The 24247-nt window shown below is 51.3% G+C and overlaps 2 protein-coding genes across 4 annotated transcripts in view; one reads left to right on the top strand and one right to left on the bottom strand.

Moving 5' to 3' along the window:
* Positions 1–4068: 4068 nt before the first annotated feature.
* Faap20 (FA core complex associated protein 20) lies at positions 4069–14111 on the top strand. Of its 3 annotated transcripts, none has more exons than XM_032893452.1 (4): positions 7667–7738; positions 8185–8329; positions 8434–8714; positions 13569–14111. In XM_032893452.1, the coding sequence occupies exons 1-4, from the start codon at positions 7677–7679 to the stop codon at positions 13639–13641; spliced, it is 561 nt and encodes a 186-aa protein (XP_032749343.1). In that variant the 5' UTR covers positions 7667–7676; the 3' UTR covers positions 13642–14111. The 3 variants fall into 3 exon arrangements, with proteins under 3 accessions (XP_032749336.1, XP_032749343.1, XP_032749352.1); XM_032893461.1 differs by having other exon boundaries at positions 7671–7738; positions 8224–8329; XM_032893445.1 differs by lacking the exons at positions 7667–7738; positions 13569–14111 and adding an exon at positions 4069–4310 and having other exon boundaries at positions 8434–8733.
* A 2870-nt stretch (positions 14112–16981) lies between these two features.
* Prkcz (protein kinase C zeta) overlaps positions 16982–24247 on the bottom strand; it is a 111758-nt gene continuing 104492 nt past the window's right edge. The window contains exons 17-18 of the mRNA XM_032893433.1: positions 19660–19775; positions 16982–19470 (exon numbers count right to left, since the gene is read on the bottom strand). Of these exons, the coding sequence (XP_032749324.1) occupies positions 19383–19470; positions 19660–19775 (204 nt within the window). The 3' untranslated portion in view covers positions 16982–19382. The remainder of the gene's footprint in view (positions 19471–19659; positions 19776–24247) is intronic.

Raw genomic sequence — 24247 nt, 5'->3', positions numbered from 1 at the left:
TCAGGATGTGCCAGGATGGTAGGCTACAGCCAGAACCCAACACGGGATCACAGCATTGGCAGAGTCGACGGCATGCCAAGCACCCAGGCTTGGAGACTACTGAAGGACACACCAGCCTGTGACCTGGCTGCAGAGGTGGTGGCCTGTGAACATTAGGGATTGCTTAGCTTGACTGTCTGTGGGAGATGATGAGAGATGGCTAGGCCCAGAAGAAGAGTCGAGTCATCTCTGCATAAGTTTCTGGGGTCTTCCACAACCTGGGAGGAATCCAGATGCCAAGATTCCACCACGAAGGTTACCTCACCTTGTAGTTAGAATTTCTCTTGCTATGATAAAAGCCACGACCAAAAGCAGCCAGAGGAGGGAGGATTACTTCACTGTGTAGCTAGTAGCCCATCATCTGGGGAAGTCACAGTAGGAGTTCAAGGCAGGAAGGAGCACAGAGGTAAAAACTGAAGCAGAAGTTACAGAGGAACAGTGCTTACTGGCTTGCTCCTTACGGTTTGCTCAGTCTGCTTTCTCATGGTATCTGGGACCACCAGCCCAAGAGGAGGAGTGAGCTAGACCGTCCTACACCAATCCTCAATTAAACCAACCAACCAAACAAAAATGCTTGTAATGACCTTACTGTGGAGGCGTTTTCTCAGTTAAGGCTCTCCCTTCTCAAATGACTCTAGCTTCTGTCAGGTTGACCGAAGTGGAAACTGAAGGGTTCTTTGGAAAGTCCTTTGTGTTGGTTGGTGTTTTGCTAAAGCAGACACGTGAAGGAACGTTTCACTGAAGCAGACACAGGTATAAGGAGGTTCTGCTAAAGCAAGCACGTGAAAGGACACGGGATGAAGGATTCTTCGATAACGGCACGCGTGTACTGGTCTGCCTTACACTGCGTAATTGAGCTCCTTTTGTCGGGACTCCATAGAGAGAAACGCACCAAAAAAACCTTTTGGTGGTCTGCTGGCAGCGTCTTGCTGCTTCTGTGGACTCAGAATGGTTGGTAGAGTGATGTCAGCTGAGAGAGACTCACGTGAAGTTTTGCTAAGACAGACTCTCTGCTGAGACAAGACACGTGATGTTTGGAGGGAGTATGAATAGGACTGGACAGAGACAAGGGCTTGGCTTAGCTTGCATACAGAGCTAGTTGTACAATGCTTCTCGGTCTCAAGTCTTCGATGATCTTCTCTGTATAGACAGAGGCACAGCTGAGAACTTCTTCTGGTGTTGCTGGTGGACTTGGTTACTCCTGCTGACTCGTGCTGATTTGTCCGAGGTCTGGCTGTTTCTGCTGGGTCATACCACCGCTGCTGCTATCCCGACGCTACTGAACTGGACTGCTGTCGTGTGCGTGAAGTGTTTGCGTGTGGATCGAGCCGCTGCTGCTGACCTGTGAACTGAACTGCTGATTTCCAGACGATGCAGATGGGATTTGCTCTAAAGAACCTTTCTCAACAGGTCCACTTCCCCCATATCCTTTCTTTCCCACTACGTCTGGTGTATGCTGGGCTAGAAGGGAGGTTAAAGTGTTAAGAACCATCGTTAAAAGTAGACTTTGAAGAAGACTAAAGTTACAGTTGACCTGAAACTAGTCAGAACATCTTGGCCGGTCTTCCAGGATGGAGGCCAGTCTCTGCAGCTAGAAAGCCCTACTTGGTCCCCTGACTGCTGATACCCAGCAGGACGTCACTCATTGCTAGTATGCTGGGGAAGAGCTGACTTCGTAGCCGGCTTACCCAGTCATTGTCATGTGCCCTATGACCTTTGGTATATGCTTTGGGCCTTAGTTGGACCCATCTGTACGCGTGTCAATCAATAGCACCTCCATCACAGTGTTGGCTTCGGTGGGGAGCAATGGTTTTTTTCTTTTTTTTTTTTTTTTGACAAGAGCAAAATGGGTGTGGTGAGGGTTGAGGATCCATGGGACAGGGATGCAGACTGTTACCAGTTGCCATTTTGATCAGAAGTCAGGGCTGCCCCTGTCCCATAGAGACATGATGAGGTTGCTGTTTGCTCCACTGAGGGCTACCTACAGTCCCTAGCCAGGTAGGAACTATGTATAGGACCCACATAGGAGGCCCCTAGAGAGGGGACGGATGCTTTCTCTCTCAGCAGCACCCTACACAGAAGGGCAGTGATGTGGACCGGGTAGTCTTGATGCTGCAGTTTCATAGTAACTCATGGAGGGTGATCTTGGAGAGAAAAGAAGTCACTTCCTTGGGCACTGGGAATAGCAGAGGCTGAGGGCACGGTCAGCGGTCTCTGGGATCAAGGCTCGAGAGTCCAGTAGTGCTCAGGTTTTACTGGGCCAGCTCTAACTAAGCCTGTGTCGTCTCTAGTCTACTAGGAGTACGACGGTGGGGGAAATATGAAAATCTGGGCCAGGGGTTAGGGATATTGTGATATTGCTCTATCAAAAAAAAAAAAAAAAAAAAAAGGACTCGATGCACAAGCATAAAAGGATCCAAATTTGATTCCCAAAACCCATCTAAAAAGATAGGCACATTTGTAATTCCAGCACTGGGGAGATAGAGACAGCTGGATTCTTGGGTTCACTGGCTGGCCAGCCTAGCCTGACTGGTGAATTCAGTCCCATTATCTCAGGGAATAAGGCTGAGGAATAATGACTCCTGCAATCAACTTCTGACCTTGACAAGTACATACACACATGTGGAACACACACACACACACACACACACACACACACACACACACACACACACACACACACACACACACATACACACATGTGCACACTAATTGAGCCAAATACCTTTCAGGTCATTTTTTTTTCCCCCTACAACATACAGTTCTTCCAGGTGAGCAAACACAAGACAGTGCACCCCACCCCCACCCTGCAGTGCCTTCTCAATTTCCTGCTCACAGCGTTTTGGCTTCTTCTGGAAGGTGCTGTTAGGCCGAGAGAAGTTCCCTAGACCTCGGGAGCCTGACTTACGGGGCCCACCTGCTTGATTTTTCAAATGAAAGCAGATTCCGGGGTATTCCTGTGGTACCGTATGAAAGACTCTGCACCTTTCAAAAACTGTATGGTGTCGGGGTACAGCTCACTTAAGTAGCCCCGCCTCCAGTTCCATCCCCAAGGGTGAGAAGAGAAACAACAACAATTAAAAACCAAAACCCAAATCAGAAAGTTAAAATGTAGCCAGGACACAGCCCCAAATTGATGGCTACGGTAAACACAGTCTGTTTATTTCAGATGCTTTCAGAAATCTGTATCCACCTGGCTGAGGGGCCCAGAAGGTGAAGAGACCTCTGGCATCTGGGTCAAGGGCCTTCCCGTGTGCAGGTTTCCTGTAAATGCTGTTGGATCCGGGTCAAAGCTGACTCTGTGGGATCTGAGAAACCACAGCCTCCCTGGGGAGTCCCCCTGGGGCTCCCACTCACCCCATGCACCAGGAAAGCTTGGTTTCTGCTTGACTTATTGTCTCCGCAGGAGAGGCCCCAAGTTTTTCCCCTTTCTGCCGCCCTCCTCCCTAAGGCTCTGTCCTTCTTTCTGTGGCCCTGTGGTCCCTCTGAAGCTCTGGGCACAGCTAGGACACAGTACACAGGACTGCCCTCTGGAAGTTGCCCTACGGTTGTGTTTCAGGAAAACCTAGAAGGGCATTAGTGGGCAGGGCTGGAAGACGTCACATTAAGGCCAGGACTTAGGGCCGTATGAGTTAGCCTCCTGGAGAAAGGGCCAACGAAGGCACAGACCCTGGAGGGAACATAAGCTGGGCCATGAGAGGGTTTGGAAAAGTGGCTGGAAGAGTTTGCTGGATGTCAGAATGCCACTGTGAACCGACAGAAGTGGCCGGGTGGAAATGTGGCCTGAAGGGTGGTTCAGAGGTGGGAGCTGAAATGGGGCAAGGTCCCTTCCCCCAGTGCCCTCTCCTCCAGTGTCCCTTGGCTTTTTGGGTTAGATTGCCCCACCCTTGGCTTTGGCTTGCTGACCATGGGCAAGTCCTGGCCACGATCCCCGGTTGGAAGCTTGAAGAGGTACCGTAAGGGAGTTGCAGTGTCTGAGCCTCCCCCTCCCCCTCCCCCTCCCCCAACACACCCTTGCCCCCACACCCCATGTGTGGGCCTGAACAACCACTCTGCTGCCTGGCGGATCCTGCGATGTTTCCCAGGCAACTGTCTCATACAGCCTGTCTGCCTGGCACTCCCACACCCCATAAATGCCGCCGTGCCTGGATCCAGGCAGCCTTGCCTGCTTGGCACACACAGGCCAGCAGGTGTGGGGAATGCAGCCCGCTGTCAGAAGGCCACGCAGGCAGAGAGGCAGCTCAGGCCTCTTGGACACCCTCACGCAGTCAGTGAGTATGGCTGGGGTGCCCCATGTAGATGCCACGCTGTTCTACCTCACAGTAAGCGTGGGGAGATCTGAGTGGCATGGCTTGAGCATGTCCCCAGGCATGCTGGCCTCCTACAGGTCCCACTCGAAAGCTAGAGACCTGTGTCCTTTCTGGACTTGGACACCGACAGGTGCTGTCACTGTCATGACCCATTTGTCCAGTAAATTAATGGTAAACCCGGTTCCCAAGAAGGCAAGGAGAATATTGGAAGTCAAGCAGGACTTGGATGACCCCAGCAGCTTCCAACTGGGGTTCTGATGGACGGGTTCACCTAGTCCACCAGCTTACCAGCCCCTGTTGACGGCAGAGATCAATCTGGTGACCAGCTTTGCTAGTGAGAAAGTCAGGATTCTGTTAATACCACCTTGAGGAAATAGCTTGCTGAGACACCAACCTGGCCGGCAGACCCTCTGCACTTCTGAGACTAGCTTTGGAGGGTGGAGTTTAGGCTTTTCCTCCAAGAAAACACGGTCTAACGATGGACAAGGCCAAAGAGAAGAATGTGGGCTCAACCTGGGTGTGGGCAGATGCAGGCAGCTTTATTGTTTCCCACACTGGGCCACTTTCTGCATCACCGGTGTGTCTCCTCCAAAGGGCCAAAGTATCCTTTTGTAACTGTGAATCTTGGCTCAGAAGGAAAGTTGTTTCTGCAATGCAAGGGTTAATCCCAAGCAGAAAGTATTTTCCAGTAAATTCCTTGTCACCACAACAGATAGCTCCAGGAGAGTGAAATCCTTTCATCGTATTCAACCTTAGGTTTTTAAATTTTTTTTCTTTTAATTTATTTTGTTTTTCAAGACAGGGTTTCTCTTTGAGTAACCCTGTCTGTCCTGGAACTTGATTTGTAAACCAAGGCTGGCCTTGAACTCACATTGAGCCACATGCTTCTGCCTCCTGAGTGCTGGAATTAAAGGCAACACCACCACCTGACTTCAACTTTACATTCTGGAGAGATAGCTCAGTGGTTAAGAGCACTTCACTGCTCTTCTAGTGGTCCCAGTTCCCAGCAATCACATGGTGGCTCACAACCATTTATACTGGGATCTGATGCCCTCTTCTGGCGTGCAGGTGTAGGTGCAGCTAGAGCACTTACATACATAAATTTTTTTTTTTCTTTTTCTTTTTCTCAGAGCTGGGGACCCAACCCAGGGCCTTGCGCTTGCTACACACTGAGCTAAATCCCCAACCCCCATAAATATTTTTTAAAAAATTCCTTCCTCGGAGTTGGGTATTTAGCTCAGTGGTAGAGCGCTTGCCTAGGAAGCGCAAGGCCCTGGGTTCGGTCCCCAGCTCTGAAGAAAAAAAAAAAAAAATTCCTTCCTCTGTGGTGTGAGCATACACACCATAGTGGAGGTCAGGAGACAACCTCACTTTCCATCTTGTTTAAGGCAGTCTCCTCTTTGGCTCCTGTCTCTGCTCATCTCAAAGTACCCTGAGAGTCCAGACTTGTGCTGTCTGGCATGGTTTCACGTTGGTTTTGAAAACTGACCTCAGGGCCTCATGCTTGCACAGACACTTTGCCCACTGAGACATCTCCTCAGTCCAAATTCAACTTTTTGCTTTTTTGTTTTTGTTTTTTTTTTTTCCTCGGGGCTGGGGACTGAACCCAGGACCTTGCGCTTCCTAGGTAAGCGCTCTACCACTGAACCAAATCCTCAACCCTGTTTTTGTTTTTGTTTTTGTTTTTGTTTTTTTTTTTTTTCGGAGCTGGGGACCAAACCCAGGGCCTTGCGCTTACTAGGCAAGCACTCTACCACTGAGCTAAATCCCCAACCCCTTGTTTTGTTTTGAGACAGGATCTTTCTTCATAGCCCTGTTGTCCTGGAACTCACTCCACAGAGCAAACTCATAGAGATCCTCCTGCCTCTGCCTCCTGAGCACTGGGATGAAAGGTCTGTGCCAGCGCCCGCTCAAATTAAACTTTTAAAGCCTTTCTTGGCAATATTTTGCAGACAGCTGGGACAAGGTCACTTCTGGGGCTGCTCATTACCCTGCTTCTACCTCCTCAGGTTCTAAAGATGGTTGGATTGGGGCTGGAGAGACGATTTAATGGTTAAGAACATTTGCTCCTGGAAGGAGAAGCCCTGGGTCCTGCTAAGACTGAACCCCCAGTGAACTAGACTGTCGGGGGGAGGCGGCAATGGGGAGGGTGGGGGGGAACACCCATAAGGAAGGGGGGAGGGAAGGGGATGTTTGCCAAATGTAAATAAAAAATACTCAAGTTAATTAAAAAAAAAAATCTAAAAAAAAAAAAAAAAAAAAAAAAAAAGAACATTTGCTCCTCTTTGCAAAGGATCCAGGTTCATTTCCCAGCATCCACATGGTAGCTCTGCAACTGTAACCACAGTTCTAGGAGATCCAAGATCTTTTCCCACCTCTGTGGACAGCAGACACATACCGCACAGATATCTGCTCTCGGATCCTTAGGAGATTAAACTTGCTGATCCTCTTCAAGCCTACAGAGATAGAAGACAACCTCGGTCCGGAATCCATCCCCAGACCCTGGCCTGGACACAATTTCCAGGTTGTGGAACCTGGAAGTACTCACAGTGGGGGTGATCTCGCCTAAAGATGGGAGGCAAAGTTCTGTGACTGGAGGAAGAGCCAGGAAAGGGGTTAGGGAGTCAGATGGTTGCAGGACAGGCTTTTGGACCGTCCCTGACCCCTGGGGGCTGTGCAGTAGAAAGCTACTAGCGAATCCCAATGCGTCTGTCAAAGTGCCTGGGCTTTTGCTGCCACCAAGTGATTGGTTGCAGGATTGCAGGGCGGGTTATTGGCTAGGTAGAAAACCGGGATTTTTCACTCTGAGCCTTCATCCCCTGGGCTTTGAGGTTTCATTGCCTCTCTCTTTGGTAGAAAAACCCAGTTCCTTCTATAAGAAGAAGAGGAAGATGATGGCAAAACTGGATTTGGGAATCTGGTCCTGTCCATGGGGCCTTCCTGAAAAAGGCCAAAGAACTGGAAACTGAGGCAGGGCATTGTCTAGTACCACTGGGAGGTGCCATCGGCACGGCAAGCCTGACAGCTCTCAGCACGTGTTGACAGAAGGAAGCCCAGGCTCCAGGGTCTGCACAGGGTCGGGTGGGTCCAATCTCGCACCCCTGCAAACTGGAGGTCAGCTCCACGCTGTCGCGACTCTCCCTCAAGGCGGCAGCCTCGTGTTCCCAACGGTTGGGATCTCGGCGCCTTAGATTTCCAGCGCCACAAAAGGGAGCTGGCACTTGGCAGAGCGGAGAGCGGGGACTCTGGAAGCCTCCGGAGCGGGTCCGGGTCGGAGGGCGGGTCTGGCTGTAAGTCTCACTTCCGCCGGACGCTCTTAGGAGAAGGATGGAGGAGGAGCGGAGGCTGCGGGGGAGGCTGAGCCGCCGCAGGCCGCCCGCAGGGGGCGGGTGAGGCGGGACAGAGCGGAGGGGTGGGGTCCTGGGGGCTTTGGAAGGCGGTGGGAGCCCGGGAAGGCGAAGGGGACGCCGCGACGTTCCCGCCTAGCTGCGGGGTTCCTCGCACACGTGCATCGCGCTACCAGCCACGCTCCGCCTCTCTCCGGGCGCGGTCGCTTCTTCCGCCCCAACCCTGCAGTCCCCATCGCCACCTCCGCCACCCCTCTTTCCGTCGCCTATTTAGCCTCTCCTTTCGCAGCTCCAGGCTCCATTTCCTCCTAGATCGTTTACCCTTCAACGTGAGGCTCATTCTTGTTCCCTTACTATGGGCTCCCTCCTCCTCCATTACTCCACTGTGGGCTTGCTCCCCACCCCAGCCTTGTTGCCCCTCACTGTAGAACCAACCCTTCGTGACCTCTACCATGGATCCCCTGACTGACCCTTCTTATGATTCCCAGGCCCCCTAACTGCCGCCCCTGGTTTCTCTCGGAGGAAAGTAAGAGTGAGCCGTGGGCTGCTCTGCTGCGCAGCACCGTGGGCGGGAACGCGGATTGGACCCCGAACAGTCAGCCATTACCACCGCTGCCTGCTTTTCCTAGCCAGGTGTGTCCAAAAGCACTAAGCAGGGATGACTCGGGAGAGGGATCTCAGGCCCTGGGGGAGGTCATGGTGTTGGTGGCTGTGACCTTAAGGGCACTGCTTTTCAGGAATCTCTGCCTGACCCAGAGTCCACTGTGCCTCCTGAGGTCTTCACTGTAGGATCCAAGACTTTTTCCTGGACGCCTTTTCCGCCTGCCCTTCGTGGCTCTGGAAGCTCCTGCCACCTGTTACGTTGTCCTGAAGGCTCTCCGGGGTCACCTGCTCCATCCCTGAAAGAATGCCCTGCACTGGATTCCCGTCAAACTCCCAGCGCTCAGGAGTGTGTGCCTGTGCAGAGTCAACTTGTGTTGCTGAACTGCCCATTGTGCCAGAAGGCTTTTGATCCGAAGTGAGTGTCCCATCCCAGACCTTAGGCTGAAGACTTAGCTGGATGTAAGGCCCCTGGCTTAGGAGGCGAAGAGAGTGCCTGGTGGGGCTCAGGCCTTTTGTTTATGTAACTAGTTTTTAAATTATAAATATTTACATACATGTGTGCCTGGCACGCATGCATGTGGAGGTCAGAAGACAGCTTCTTGAAGTCTGTTCTGGCCTTCTATCACGTGAGTCCAGGGATTGAACTCAGGTCCTCAGGTTTGCTGAGCCTTTATTTGCTGAGCCTTCTTGCTAGTCCTGGTTAATCAAGCACAGAGTTGGCTTGATTAAATAGCTGTCAGAACACGAGGCGGGTGGGACCCTAGTTCAGAGGTGCTAGGGTGGGCTACACAGTGGGCTCAGGATACGCCTGTCTGTCCTGCCACCAGTACCTGGGTCATGAATGTATACAGCCTTTTACGTTGGTAATGTTTGCATAGAAGGTACATTACCAACTGAACCACCTTTCTAACCTCCAAAATGTGGCTTTAAAAAAAAAAAAAATCAGATTCAAGCCCTTATGAATTTGGGAGGGTCCCCAATCCCACCCCTCGACAACAGCTCTCTACTCATACCTATATAGCTGAGACAAGGGGGATGTTGACTGGGCTGGCTTGAGTCAGGTTATGGCTGTACCCAACTGGGGTCCTGTTTATGTGACAGTGAGTGATTTGTAAAGCAGACATCTCTGTGCTTCTTACCAATCGAGAGACCCAGGGGCAGAAGCTGAAGGCTTAAGCCCTTTTGGGGAATTCATTCTCGAAGAGCCCATCAGATTCCTGATTTTGTCAGGGTTCCCGCTCTTGTTCCGGGACAGCCTTTTGTCTGTGCTGTCCTTGGGTGTGTCTAAGAAAAGACTCTTGGAAGACAGGGCCATTGAAGAGGGGGGCTCACTCCATCCGTTGGGTGCTGTTCAAGCGGCCGTTTGAGGGCTTGGCAAAGCACCCTGCTTTTCAAGGGTAGGTGTCAGTGAGGTAGGCTCAAGTCTTAGCAAGTCCACTTATAACATCTTCATGTTGAACTATAAAGAAACTGGGATGTAGGGGTTGGGGATTTAGCTCAGTGGTAGAGCACTTGCCTAGCAAGCGCAAGGCCCTGGGTTCAGTCCCCAGCTCCGTCGGAAAAAAAAAAAAAAGAAAGAAAAAAAAAAAAGAAACTGGGATGTATTTGGCCAGACTCACCTGAGGTGGCAGCCAGGTCACCAGACTGACTTGGGGGACATCATGTCCCATGCCCTTCAAGGAGTTTCCTTCCGTTCCTGCCCCACTGCAGGGTGTTCTGGGGCTGAGATGGCAGGGATGTTGTCCCAGTGGGCAAGAGCTGTTAAGGAGGCAGACTGGCTCTGGGCAGGTCAGCTCGACACAGTGAGCTGTCATATTGTCTTCTGAGGCAGTCTGTGCAGACATTGCTGCCAGCTGAGCTGGCACTGGGGATGCCCCTCAGGTAGGACCACACCATTCTCTTTCCTTCCTTTAGCACGGCGTGAGCCACTCTGTTTTACTCCTAAAGGCGGCAGGAATTAGATACTAGGGTTGGCAATGCAGAGTGTTCTCCATTCTACGATCTTGCTGCTGTACTCAGATACTTCATAAGTCTTTCCCCATCTTTGGGAACTCAGGTGTGGTGCCCCCAGTTTATCAGCCTGCAGATACTCAAGTCCATTTATTTATTTATTTATTTATTTATTTATTTACATAAAATTATTGTTACTTTGTAAGTCCTACATCTCTAAGTGGCTTTATGGAAGCAGCTGCTATTCTATATTGCTTAGGGAGTGATTATTACAAGGGCAAGTCGCTTTTTTTTTTTCCCCCCCGGAGCTGGGGACTTCGAACCCAGGGCCTTGCGCTTGCTAGGCAAGCACTGTACCGCTGAGCTAAATCCCCAACCCCAGCAAGTCGCTTTTTAAAAGTATTTTTTTTTTAAATCCCTGATTGTTTGAATCTGCAGGTGCTGGACCAACAGATAGGGAAACCACTGTATTTTCTGACATCTACGTGTCAGATGGGCAACTGGTGAAACAGCACCAGATGGGGATACCAAAACCCTTACTTAGTCTTTACTAAAGTGAGACCTGGTGGTTGTGATTTTTCTGTGCGCATCTCTGTCTCTGCATGTCTGTCTGTCTGTCTGTCTGTCTGTCTCTGTCTCTCTCTCTCTATCTGTCCATCTGTTCCCCCATAACCCCTGGTTGTCTGTCTCCCTGCCCTTTTATTTCAGTATGTAGCCTAGGCCTTGAACATCAGAGGCCAAGCTGTCTTCTCACCTCAGCTTTCAGAGTAGCTGGGATAACCAGTGTGTACCATGTTGCGACTCTTAATGATACAGTCGTAAACTGGCATGAGTCCATGTTGGTTTGCTATAACCAGGGATGAGCTGTGTCCAAGAGTTAGCAGGAGCCCAACTGTAGGGTGGGTGCTACAGAAGTAGCTCTTGCTGTAGGGTGGTACCTGGAGGAAGAACCCCTGAGAACCCACTTGAGGGATGACAGCTAGAAACTCCGACAGATGGTCCACACAGAACCTTTGAGGTGCCTTGCAGAAAGCTGGAGGGAGGGAAGTGTTAATACCTTGGCCACATTGGCTGAGGGGCTCTCATGGCCTTCAAGGACCATATTTTTTGGCACTGCCAGTTGAGAGAACCAGTGGAAGTCACAGGACCTGGGAGCCTGGGAGTTGTGGGCTCAGGCTAGGTGAGGGGTCTTGCTGTCCATTCTCTGGCCATTGATCTGGATGTGGGTCACCTAGGATATAGTGAGCAGGTCACACCCTGGGAAGGGTGTGAGGGCAAGCAATGGGTACCTGGCTGGCCAGCCTTAGTGTATCCGGAGGATCCTTAGGATCTGTGGGGTTCCGCCTGAGGACTTCTGTGGGTGAGTTCACCAGCCTCAGCATATACAGGGTGAGCTGGCTGCTGGGAGACACAGGGCACTGTGATAAAGAGTCCTTCACAGGGTTCTGGGTTTGTTCTACACTAGGAGATGGTAGTTCTGCTCTGACAGGTTGCGATGAGACTGTCTGGCATTGGTCTGGAGAAGGGAACTCATTGTGGTGGTCACATGGCTTCAGGAGCTATAGAGAGGGATGCAAGACAGAGTCTGAGTGAGGAGTGTTGCTTCGAGGAGTACTGCCTGAGGATGGAAGGCTATAGGGTATTCAAAAGAAGCAGGGACTTTAGAGCAGAGACGGTAAGTTTAGTCACTCTGGGGACATGCCCCCTGGTGGTTGATATCTAAGAGATGGCCACTGTTATAGGATGGTGTCCACATGGCCTTACAGCAAGTCCTGGGCTAGTTCTACTGATCACCCCAGTTGGGTCACCTCCTCCCTCTGATGGGCAGACGAAGTTAGGGGTGGAAAGACTGCCCATGTGCTACCCTTGTTCTTTGGCTGTGATGCCTTTCCCTGGGCCGCTGACCCAGCATTCCTAAGGTACGGGTGCTATATGGGCCTTCCAGAAATGTAGTGCCAGAGGCCATATGACTGAATGACTGAATCTTTTTTTTTTTTTTTTTTGAGCTGGGGACCGAACCCAGGGCCTTGCGCTTGCTAAGCAAGCGCTCTACCACTGAGCTAAATTCCCAACCCCCATATGACTGAATCTTGCATGGTAGGGCTTGGTCCTTTCACATCAAGAAAACATGTCAGACATGGTGGCACATGCCTTTAGTCCCTGTACCCGGGAGGCAGAGGCAAGTAGGTCTCTGAGAGTTTGAGGCCAGCTTAGTCTACAAAGTGAGTTCCAAGATAGCCAAGGCTATGTAGGAGACCCTCTTTCAAGTCAGCCAACCAACCAACCAACCAACTAATGAACTAACCTACCAACTAAATGAACTAACCAACCAACCAACTAACCAACTAACCAACTAACCAACCATCTCCCTCAAAAGAAAGCATGTCTAGACTGGGTACCTCCTGAGTGTGATGTCTGCCTCTTGGAGGACGGCAGGCAGCTGTCCTGAGGGACTCTTAACATTCATGCGCCTTTCTTCTGGGCAGCCCAGTGAGCTGGGCTTTCATGAGTACTGCCTTGTGCTGGTTGATGGAAGCACCTAATAGGTTTGACCAGCCAATATGCCGATATGTTATAGTTAAGCTCCGGGCTTGTGGAGGGCCTGCACTGGACCTCTAGAGCCAACGTGGTGTCTCCAGCTTCCCTGCTGATGTGTCTGCAGATAGCCCTTTCATTTTGTGAGACAGGGTCTCACTGTGTAGCCCTGGCTGTCTTTGAACACACTACGTCAACCAGGCTGGCCTTGAACTCATAAAGGTCCATCTTTCTCTGCCTCCTGGGCTGAGTGCTGGGCTTAAAGATATATGCTACCACACTTGACTTTTATTAGACTTGAATTACGTGTGTGTGTGTGTGTGTGTGTGTGTGTGTGTGTGTGTATGTGTGCACGCGCGCGCACGTGTAGAAGTCAGAGAAAAACTTCCATGTGGGTTCCAGGGACTGAACTCAGGCCATCATGTTTGGCAGTAAGCACTTAACTCCCTGAGCCATCTTGCTGGCCCCAGAGAGCCTTTGGGGTAGCTTTAGACATGGGCCAGGGTGAGTGAGCCAACAGATGGCATGGGAGCTTTTCAAACTCTGGTCAGGGAAGGAGTCTCTGGGACTAAGACATTTCTGGCCTAGAGAAGGGCTCTCAGACAACAGGGAGCGGGGAGGGGGCGGGTGGGAATGGCTAGCTCAACCTGATAAGGTTATCGCCATAACCTTGCTTACTGTTCCTCCAGCTCTTCCTCATGGAAGAGCCCAGCACTCTCCTCAGTGGGTCACAAGTTTGTGGAGGCCCTTCCTGCGTCTTTTGACTGTTCCCTCTCCCTTGCAGGCTGACCCAGCTAGATGTGGATAGCCACCTTGCTCAGTGCTTGGCTGAAAGCACAGAAGACGTGGTGTGGTGACCTGCAGGCTGCCTTGCTGTATCCTCTCCTTCAAGCCTATATGCTGACATTGGATGTGGCTGCTGAGAGGTCTCGGGGACACCTGAGGGCTGGCTCCTTCTGGTTTTGTTCCTGGGCACGGGACATAGTGCTGGTCACTGACAGCAGGCAGCAGATCCCCTGCGGGCCCATTTTCATTGTCAGCCTCATTGGATTTGGAATCACCTAGGCGACACATCTCAGGGTGGAGACACATCTCAGGGTGTGCCTGTGAAACTGTTTCTAGAGATTAATTGGGAAAGGAAGAGCCACTTGAATGTGGGTGGCACCGTGGCCTGGGGTCCCACTGACTGAAAAGGGAAAAAGGAGAAATTGAGCTGTTTCTTGATTGGGGATGTGAAAAGACACACTTCTCACCTGTGCCCTCCCTGCCACAGACTGTACCTTCTTCAACTTGTGAGCCAGAATAAATCTTAAATTGCTTTCCAGTATTTTGTTATAGGGAGTAGAAAAAAAAAAAGCACTCAGGCAGGCAGGGACACCAGCATCTGTCACGAGGTAGAATTTGGTATCTTTACCCAAATTAGCATCTGTAACCAGGCAGCCCCTTTTCCTGACCCCAAGAGTGACGTACTGGGACATGTTCCACAGCCATTTTTTTCCTTTTTTTTTTCTTTTTTTCGGAGCTGGGGACCGAACCCAGGGCCTTGCGCTTGCTAGGCAAGTGCTCTACCACTGAGCTAAATCCCCAACCCCTCCACAGCCATTTTTTTTCTTTTCTTTTTTTTTTTTTTTTTTTTCCGGGGCTGGGGGCCGAACCCGGGGCCTTGTGCTTGCTGGCAAGCGCTCTACCACTGAGCTAAATCCCCAACCCCCAGCCATTTTTTAAAAAGAGAGAATTGTGTGTAGCAGGCATGTGTCTGTGTGGGGGTGTGCACATGTGGATGTAGTTACCTGTGGAGACCGGTGGAGAGCGTTGGATCCTCCGGAGCGACAGTGATGGGTAGTCGTGTACAGCTGGGGCTGTGCAAGAGCAGTGCGTCTTACGTGTCGGAACATCCTGCTAGACCTTCCAGTCGTGTTTTAACTTCCTCAGCGCACTCATCTCTCCACAAGGGCGCTGCAGGCTGAAGCTCTTCCCTCAGTTACTGAACTGAGGTCTTCGCCCCAGTGATGATGATGGAGCCTTTGGAAGGCAACAGATCACAAGGGTGGGGTTTCCTCAAGGGGACTGGTGTACTGACTGAAGGGGCTTTGGGGGACAGGAACCCCATTTCCACTTGAGACATAGCCTGAGGCCTGTCCTCAGTGTCCCTAGAACCCTCCGCGTTGACTCCTTGGTTTCCAGGACTAAGATGGCGGTGTGTTGTCTACCTAAGCTGGGGAGTGGCCTGGTTGTACAGCATTTGCCCAGCTTGAATCAACCCCTAGTTCAGCCCGATACTGGGAGGAATGAAATGTGTTCTGGCTGACTGGTACAGCATGTAGAGGTCTCCCTGACCTTATCTCTGCGGGGCAGGGCTCAGGGCTGTTTCAGTTCACATCAGAAGTAGCTCCTGAAGGAGACTCTGTAAGGGGGTGGGGGGAGATATGGCCATACCTCCGTCAGTCACATGTTCTGGCTGACTTGTAAGTGTAAGTGGCGTAAAAGCAAATTTGCATTGTTTTCTTCTTGTGCTCTTAAGCCCAGATTCTAAATAGTGGGCTCTGACACCCACTTAGGCCGAGCACTCCCTCCTCCACCTGACCCCCTCTGTGTTTTTTTTTTGTTTTTGTTTTTTTTTAGATTTATTTATTTTATTTATACAAGTACACTGTAGCTGTCTTCATGCACACGAGAAGAGGGCATTGGATCCCATTTACAGATGGTTGTGAGCCACCATGTGGTTGCTGGGAATTGAACTCAGGACCTCTGGAAGAGCAGTTAATGCTCTTAACCACTGAGCCATCTCTCCAGCTCTCCCCCCCCCCCCCTGTGTTTTGAACTCACTCCGTGACTGAGGGCAACTTGATTTTCCTGTCAGGACCTCCTCAGTGCTGGGATTACAATGTCCCCTACTAAGCTTTCTTGTGTTGGATATTGTCTACAGAAACAAGTGTTGGCCTGGGGCCGGGGACAGGCATGGTCTGAAAGTCCAAGATAACCAGAAAATCTGTGTTTTCCTTTCAAAAATGGTTTCAATGGGTTCCACGTGGTGTCTCGAATCTGTAACCACAGCAGGTGATGGAGAAGATCAGTTCACGCCCAGCCTCTCCTACAAAGTGAACCACGGCCAGCCTGGACTACAGGAGACTGTCTCAGAACACAAACTGAAAGGGTTTCAGATAAACCACAAAACACATGAAACGGGCTGTGGTGCAGCATAGTGCTCAGTGAGGACTCACCAGGTGTGAGGGCTCACCAGGTGTGAGGGCTCACCAGGTGTGAGGACTCACCAGGTGTGAGGGCTCACCAGGTGTGAGGGCTCACCAGGTGTGAGGACTCAACTCACCAGGTGTGAGGGCTCACCAGGTGTGAGGACTCACCAGGTGTGAGGCCTGGGTGCTGCCTAGAATCCTTCGAAAAACTCAACACTGCCCAAAACTGGCTGTGTTGCCAGGTGAAGAGGCACATTTCAAAGGCTGCCATCTTGGGGTTCTTCTAGAGGAGAACGGAGAGGTTAAGTGTACACAGATGAGAGAGGACTCCCTGGTCACAGGCTGAAAAGTCTGACAGGATACCTGCAGGTTGGAGATGCTGGCGTGCCGGCAGCTGACTGAGTCTAAAGGCAAGGCTTAGAAGCAGTGACACCAATGCTGTGGGTCTCTGTCAGACGGCCTGGAGTAGGTCCCAGGGAAAGTGGGGGAAGACCAAGCCTGGAGCTCTGATATAAGTGGCTAAATGGTATCTACCGAGGAGGGCTCTTCACCTGGTCTTGTGAGACTCAAACTAGTCTCTAGAAATGTTCTCACAGATACCCCAAAATGATATTCTCTCAGGTTTCTGGAAATCCCTCATCTAGTCAGCTGGTACATTTTAACTTCAACCCCAACGCTATAATCTTAGAAAGTAAAGCAATGGGAATCCCAGAGCTGGGAGAGCGTGCGTGCGTGCGTGCGTGCGTATGTGTGTGTGCACACCCATCCAAATCCCCAAAACACACCAGGAGGAAGAGGGCATGCGTGGGACTCTTCAGTCGCAAGGACAGACTCAGGTCATGGGGATTGGGACATGGGCACTGAGCAGGCAGGTGTGTGGGTCACCCGTTCTTCTGTGGTGAGAACCTGATTGTATCCTGGGAAGGGGCTCTTAAGGAAAACAGAATAAAACCCTTTGCCTCCCCCAAACCCCTACTTTGAGTTCAAATAACAACAGGAAGGGTATTTTCATCAAAGTCTTTAATGGATGTGCAAGAAAGAGTAAGAACGACCCTTGGCCGTGGAGGGCGAGGACATCGCCCACAGAAGGAACGTCGGCCGGCGATGGGCTCCACTGATCAATTGTACAAAACCACATGGTTACTGCGTTACAATCATGAAGTCACCAGTGTTTGTGACCACCATTTTTCGAAAGACACACGCTCTCTTGCCCGGAGCTGTTTGCAGACGTTTGGGTATTTCCCAACCCCCCCCCCCAAGTCACATTTCAATACATCTTTCACTTTCTTTAATTTATAAAACAAATTACTATATATAAAAAAACCTCCCCCTCTGGTGGGCACAATATTATTCACATTTGTACATGAGCAGCCAAACCAGTAACCAGCAAGTCATTTGGCAATAGGGCAGTATCTAAATAAACACCCCCATTTCTAACAAACCAAGGGTCCCTGTGCTGGTTGGGCAAAGGGGTTGTTGCTGTCCCTAGGCAGCACGCTGGGAGCAAAGGAGCTTGCAGGAGCCTGTTTGCATTTGGACCATCTGTGGGCTCTTAGTAGCTCAACTCATAGGCAGCGTGACTGCACGGGCCGCAGACTGGGACTCCCGCCACTTGGACCCCCCCACCCCCAGGCTAGGCTGCATCCCCCCAGAGAGCCCCCAGGCTGGGCAGGGTACCCATGGGAGGACCGCAGGCTGGGCTGGGTACCCCTGGGAGGCCCGAAAATTGGCTCTTAGGCTCTATTTGCATTTTTTGACTAGTTGTTGGGGGACATGTCTTACCAATGGACACCAGGGAGTGCTGGCTGAAGTGTGTCCATGTTCAATAGGAGTCACAGAGCCACCCAGAAGCCTGGACTTGGGATATGGTGTCAGAAGCCTGGGCTGCCTGTTCTGTCCCAGCACCGTGGACCTGGGTGTGGCTGTGATGTGTTCAGTGCCAGACATGGCGATGGCCTGAGAAACCTGAGTGTGTATTGGGGGTGAGGGCTGTGGGCGGCCACTGGGCGTCACGGAGAAGCAGAGCAGCACTGTTAACAACGCCTCTGGAATTTTTGTTTTTCTCTCACTCTGATCTTTGTCAGGGCCACCCTCCCCCAAGGCATGAAAGCAAACATGACAGGAGCCCAGACTTCACTCTGCCTGACGTGGAGACTCAGGGTCTCCATCTGGCAGGGTTGGGGGTGTGAGGCATGTTTGCCCTATGGGCCAGCCTGGCTTGGGTGGACCTGGGGTGCTCTGTCACTTCCGGTGTCCCTTCTCCATCTCCTGCCCATGACAAAGGTGGATAAGCCATGGCTCCTACCACACTGGACCTGCTAAGGGGTTAGCTGACCTCGTCCCAGAAAGCCCTTGGGCTGGCCTCCGGAACTAAGCTAAAGAGGAGGAGGATGGCTGAGCACAGCAGTTACAGAAGCAGGCGTGCTTCCTCGGGAAGAGTGAGGGATTATGGGTAGTCTGTCACTTTAAGGCTAGGGTCCATCACACACGTTGTCTTTAAATTTCCTAATCTGGAGTATTAATGATAAAAATATTTTCCAAAAAATCTAATGTAGTAACAGAAGACATCTTGGAGGCACTGGCTAGTGTTTTCAGAAATATATTTTGTGCGGACTTAGTTTTCAATTACTTTCCCTTTTTGTTTATTTATTTGGTTTACTGGTGCTTTGGTGAGCAATGTTTTAGAATCTCCGTGATCCAATTTCTCCCCCCCATCAGAGTCCGAACGGCTGGGCTGGTGGGAACAGTACCACCAACCTGGCCGGGGTGTCCCTTCGGCCTCGGCCTACCACAGCTAGCTGCCCTAGGTATGAAAATACTTGTTAAATATTAACAACAGAACTTACCGGGATTTAGAAAACGTTCCGAATCTGTAACAATTCTTGTTGCAGCACAACATCCCTGCAGGCACTTGGGTGCCCGTCCCCTGCCTACGTTCTGCCTGCTCGGAAAGCGCAGCTCCTCCTCGTGTGGGGGGCTGCGTTGGGGACATCAGGCGGGTGCCACAGAAAAAAGGCATCAGAGGAAGCTTCGACATCATCAGTACACTTTATTCCTCAGGGCATTACACGCTAACTTTTCCTGGAGCGGATCAGTGCATCGAGTTCTGTCTCTGTGGAAGATGTGCGTCTTTCAAGACAGCGTGGCTGTCTCACCCTCTGGTAGGGCCGCCATGGGCACAGGAAGTGGTTCCTTCCAGCACAAAGCCAGCCTCTGGGGCCTGGACACAAGAGATTGCTCTGTCTAGAAGTGCCTGTTGGATGCCCCCTCTGCGGTCTTGGTGGCCAGCATCCCTCTCTGGCTGCTTGGAGCCTCAGTGTCTGGCCTGGCATGCATATGCTGTAGTTAGGGGTAAAGTGACAGGGTCATTCACAGGTGTGTCCACAACAGAGATGCTCATGGCCTCACACGGACTCCTCAGCAGACAGCAGAAGCGGGTTGATGTACTCAAAGCCCTCGAACTCGGACTGGTCGATTCTCTTTATGACGTCCCTGAAAACATGAGAGGGCGGAGAAGAGTGTTAGCCGTGTCCCTCCCTCAGGCACCGTCCTTCCCACCAGTCCACACTTTAGAGTCAGGGACCTGAGCATGGGCCATGCCACTGGCCCAGAGGTCCTGGCTGCTCAGGACACGTTCCACGGAGACACTTGTGGGTGCAGGTCAGGGTGCCCGGGACTTACTCATCATCTGGGGTCAGCTGTACGGGCTCGCTGGTGAACTGCGTGTCGAAGTTGTCCAGGCCATAGTCATCCGTGATCTGGGGCTGGAAGGGAGGCAGGGTCTGCTTCTTTTCGAGCTGTGAACATTGACAAGGGAGAGGTCAGATGCGTGCTGAGCAACCCCTCTACCCTCATAGGTTCTTTGTGTGCAAACAAATCACAGAATAAAGTGGGAAGCTCAGCTTTTCAACATTCCTGGTATTTGAACAACACTTTCCTCCTTAAAGCACAGAATCTAGGAGAAACTATGCAATACCAGGAAAAGCAAACAAGTTAAAAAGGTTCTGGACATATGGACCCTGGAGAAGTGTACCTAGAAAAAAATGTTACTGTTGGTGGCTGAAAGCTTGTGTATGCAAGTGTGCATGTTGGTTCTCGTTCGTTCTCTCTCTCTCTCTCTCTCTCTCTCTCTCTCTCTCTCTAAACCTGACCGTAATGGTATTTGGGTGTGAAAACCCCCTCACCTAGATGGACACTGGGAGAATCCATCTTCAATCCTCCTCTCTTCACCCTAACCCTGTCATCTCCATCTCTTAATTTCTCACTACTTAGAATGGGACCCTCTAGTCCGGCAGGGAATGAACAGTCATCAGGAGAAACTCTGGTGTCTGACGTGTGCCACATGGCACCGTGATGCATGTGGAAGAAATCCCCCTCACAGTCCCACACACCAGGTGTTGTTGGTGACGGTGACACATGCCTTTAATCCCTGCACTCGAGAGGCAGGTGGATCTCTGAGTTCGAGGCCAGCCTGGTCAGTCAACAGATAAAACGATTCTTCTTTATCAAGCAGGGCTCTTGGGCCACACAGGGGTAATGACACAGTGGGGGCATTCCTGAGGATTTGGTGCACTGCCTTCTGTCCAGCATTCACTCCACTCTTTCAGGGGGGAGGTGGCTGACAGTTGGTCCCAGAGCAATGTGAAGATTTGTCCTATGGGCCACACTGCCCTGCATGGGCTCGGGATGCAGGCCTTATGTGGCTGGCATGGGAGCAGAGGTGACATTTCCTTTTTTTTTTTTTTTTTCCCGGAGCTGAGGACTCAGGGCCTTGCACTTGCTAGGCAGTTGCTCTACCACTGAGCTAAATCCCCAACCCCGACATTTCCTTAGTATCTCTAAAGATGGCTCTGAGACAGGGATCAGTGTCCGGCTTACAGTTGGCATCTCAGTTCTTAGAAACAAACCTGATCCGACGGAGGAGTATAGTATATGTGGGTGACTGAACGAGAAAATGGATGGATGGGTGTGGGGAGAGGTGGATGGAGAGGTGGTGGGTTCACAATGAGTAAGGACGGGGTTGGGGATTTAGCTCAGTGGTAGGCGCTTGCCTAGCAAGCACAAGGCCCTAGGTTCGGTCCTCAGCTCCAAAAAAAAAAAAAAAAAAAAAAAAAAAACCAAAAAAAAAAAAAAAAAAAAAAAAAAAAAAAAAAAACCCCGAAAAAAAAAAAAAAAACCCCCCAAACACCTTTATTTCCTGGGTTGGGGCACACCCCCGAGGTTGCCAAGGACGTCCAAAAAAGGCCCTGGGTTGGGCCCAAACCCCCAAAAAAAAAAAAAAAAAAAAAAAAAAAAAAAAAAAAAAAAAAAAAAAAAAAAAAAAAAGACCCAAGACTGGGTAACTTACGAGGACTTGGCGTTTGCCCTTGTGCTCCTAGGGGGACTCCTTACCCACGATGAAGTACCCTGAGCTCATGCTTGCAGCCTTACCATTCAGGGGTCTCAACCCACCCACACCTAACCCCTCCCTCACCCCCTCCCACACCCCAGAGGTTCCCAGTAGAGTTTTAGGAGCACACTTGGCTGTGTAGAACCCAACCGGCTGTGTTACCAAGCACAAGTGAGGGCGAGTGTGGGTAGGAGGGGGAACTCCTTGCCACATGCATCACGGTGCTGTGTGGTGATACCAGAGTCTCTCTCGAGTGCTGCTCATTTATTTCCCTGTGGACTGGAGGGTCTACTTCTAAGCCATAAATGGCGGAGAAGGCAGCACACGTGAGTACAGGACAGTGGTGAGACCTTGCCAAAGGGAGAAGGTAGCACTAAGTCTGGCAGCCTCTGGAGTAACTCCAGAGCTCTTGATGGGTCTGCTCTGAATACACTAGTCAGCACCGAGGGATAATGGGGAGTCGGTTCCCAGCACTGTTGTGGGTGGGGAGACTAGCAGCGGTTACATGGATAGCATTGGCCATTCTGATTCTTTGTATCCAAGCCAAAGAAATGCCCCAGAGGCCAGGATGGTGCTGTTACTGTTGCCTGCTGAAGCCTGGGCTATGAGGGTTGGTCCTCGGCTACAGGTGCTGGTCCTGTTCAGTCTCAAGGGTGGGGAGCTGTGCCTGGGGCTAGTAGCAGTTGTGATCCTGTTTCTGATGACTCCCCCTGGTCACAGTTCCCATAACTGCCTCCAACACCTGTCTGTCTCTAGAGCCCCGTGCCTGGGCCTCCTGGGTGTGGCCCTTCATCCTATCCTCCTCTATTTTCCTCCTCTCCTGGCCATAGGCTCATCCCATGACCATGGGCCCAGTCTTTCCTTTTTCTTTGGCAGGATGCCTGAGAAACCAGAAGGTTTCTGTGACAGTCTGTCCTCCCATTTGCTCTCCTCTCTGGAGTAAAATCTTTTCATCTAGAAGCCTTGGACCTACTATTTTAAAACTTTTAAAAATTACATTTATGAGTGGGTACACGGGAGAGCAGGGCACGGGTATGAATGTTTGAGGACAACTTCCAGGGGACAGTTCTCTTACTTTACCATATGCGTCCTGGAAATATAACTCAGGCTGTCAGCTTGGTGGCAAGCACCTTTCTACCCACTGAGCAATTATCTCACTGGTCTGGGTCTGTTTAAATTAACCGACGCTGGGCAGGAGTGCAGGCTATCAATTTCCTGTCAGCTCTCACCGGTGGGAACTGATGTCAAGGGAGCTTGTTTTAGCCACAATCTGACTCACTCCTCAAGGTGGCCAGTCACCACCTGCCAGGTACCTGGAACATAGTGGGTTTGATAGCAGGTGGTAGCGATGCCCAGATGGCTGCTTCAGCTCTTCCCAGTTCATGGTGGGTCAGGGACTTGGACCATCGCAAAGATACATACCTCAGAGATCTGACATGCTGTCAAACCCCTATGGAGTACCAAGACAAGGAGGGTCTGTGGATAGACCCTTGTAGTAAGCAGCCCCAGCCAAGCATCCTCGGGGAGCCAGGATTTTGCTGTATGGACCCATTTCTTTCAGAACCAATTTCCTGACCCGTCACATCTCTGCCTGGGACAGTGTCCAATAACTTTCCTATGGCCTTTATGCTAATATCCAAACCTTCTGGTGGAGACTTGGCAGGGAGGGGTATGCCGGATGGGCCATGGTGGACTTTGTGTGCTCAGTGGAACATATGTTCTTACCCTCACATCCCAGAGGAGGAGGGGCAGGAGGCCTGATCCCATAGGCCCTGGAGACAGCTGGCAGCGGCCTCCCTTCTGATGCTATCCTTTCTTCAGGGCACTGGAGGGGAATGGCAGAGGAGCCCATGGCTAAGGCTTAGGGAGGACCCTAGCACCCAGCTCTGGGGTCGTCTCTGTTCTGAGTCTGGAGAGGAGAGGCTTAAAGGGTCTGGCGGCACAAGGTCACTGTGAGGGATGTTGTGCCATGCAGACGGTCCTCAGGCCGCTCTCTGGGATGGGCCTTGAAGGCTGTTGTCTCTCTTCCCAGAAGAGGTCTCACCTGTGTAATTTATCAAGACCATCCCGCTAGACATGTCTGAAGCAGAAATCCAGCATTTGGCTTGAACCTCCCTCCCTAGTCTGCAAGGGCAGCCACTGCTATGCCTACTTGAGCTTCTCATGATTCCCTCTGCCCCATGACTCAGGGCGGAGGACGGTCCTGGGGGACTTTTAGAACAGAATGTGCCAGAGGTAGGCATGGTGGGCTGGTTCCTGCCAGTCTCCACCGGCTCCCCCAGCCACTTACAGGGACCTCGCCCCACAAATAAGCCATTCCAGAGTTCAGATCTCCTCAGCTCAGGTGTCTCGGAGGCTCAAGTTACATGTTGGCTGCCACTTCTGTCTTCCAAAACCCAAGCCGGGGGTGTGTGGGGAGTGGTGGGGGAGCTAGGGACAAGCCTGGCCTCCTCTTGCTCCAAACAGACAAAAGATAGCACAGCCATATAGACTATAATCCCTGAACTATACACCCATGCCAGCTAGCCTTGGGCAGATCTTAAAAGAATAGCGTTAAGTGCCCCAAGGCCCAGGGACTCCGACCCACCAGTTACCCCCAAGGCTGCACAGTATTGACAAGAGCAGTGCTAGGTCAGTTAGGGGGAAGGGACTGGATTAGTAGCCTCTCTACTGCTGTCCCAGTGTGGCTCATGTGGAAACATTTCCTTTGCTGCCCACATCCGCCTCCTTCCTCCTAGCACCAGTCAGTACCAGGGACAAGCACCCTGTGTTCTACTGTGACACCTCTGGACCTGTGCTCCCACGTCAGATGGACAGTCCTGAAGTCCTGCATTTACTGTAGCTCACGCTGGGCTGCGTGGTCCTAAGAAGCCCTGGGGT

Source organism: Rattus rattus, chromosome 1 (genome assembly GCF_011064425.1).
Source record: "Rattus rattus isolate New Zealand chromosome 1, Rrattus_CSIRO_v1, whole genome shotgun sequence".
Lineage (NCBI taxonomy): Eukaryota > Metazoa > Chordata > Mammalia > Rodentia > Muridae > Rattus > Rattus rattus.
Note: the sequence above shows the minus strand (reverse complement) of the source record. Positions and strands in the feature narration are given on the sequence as shown.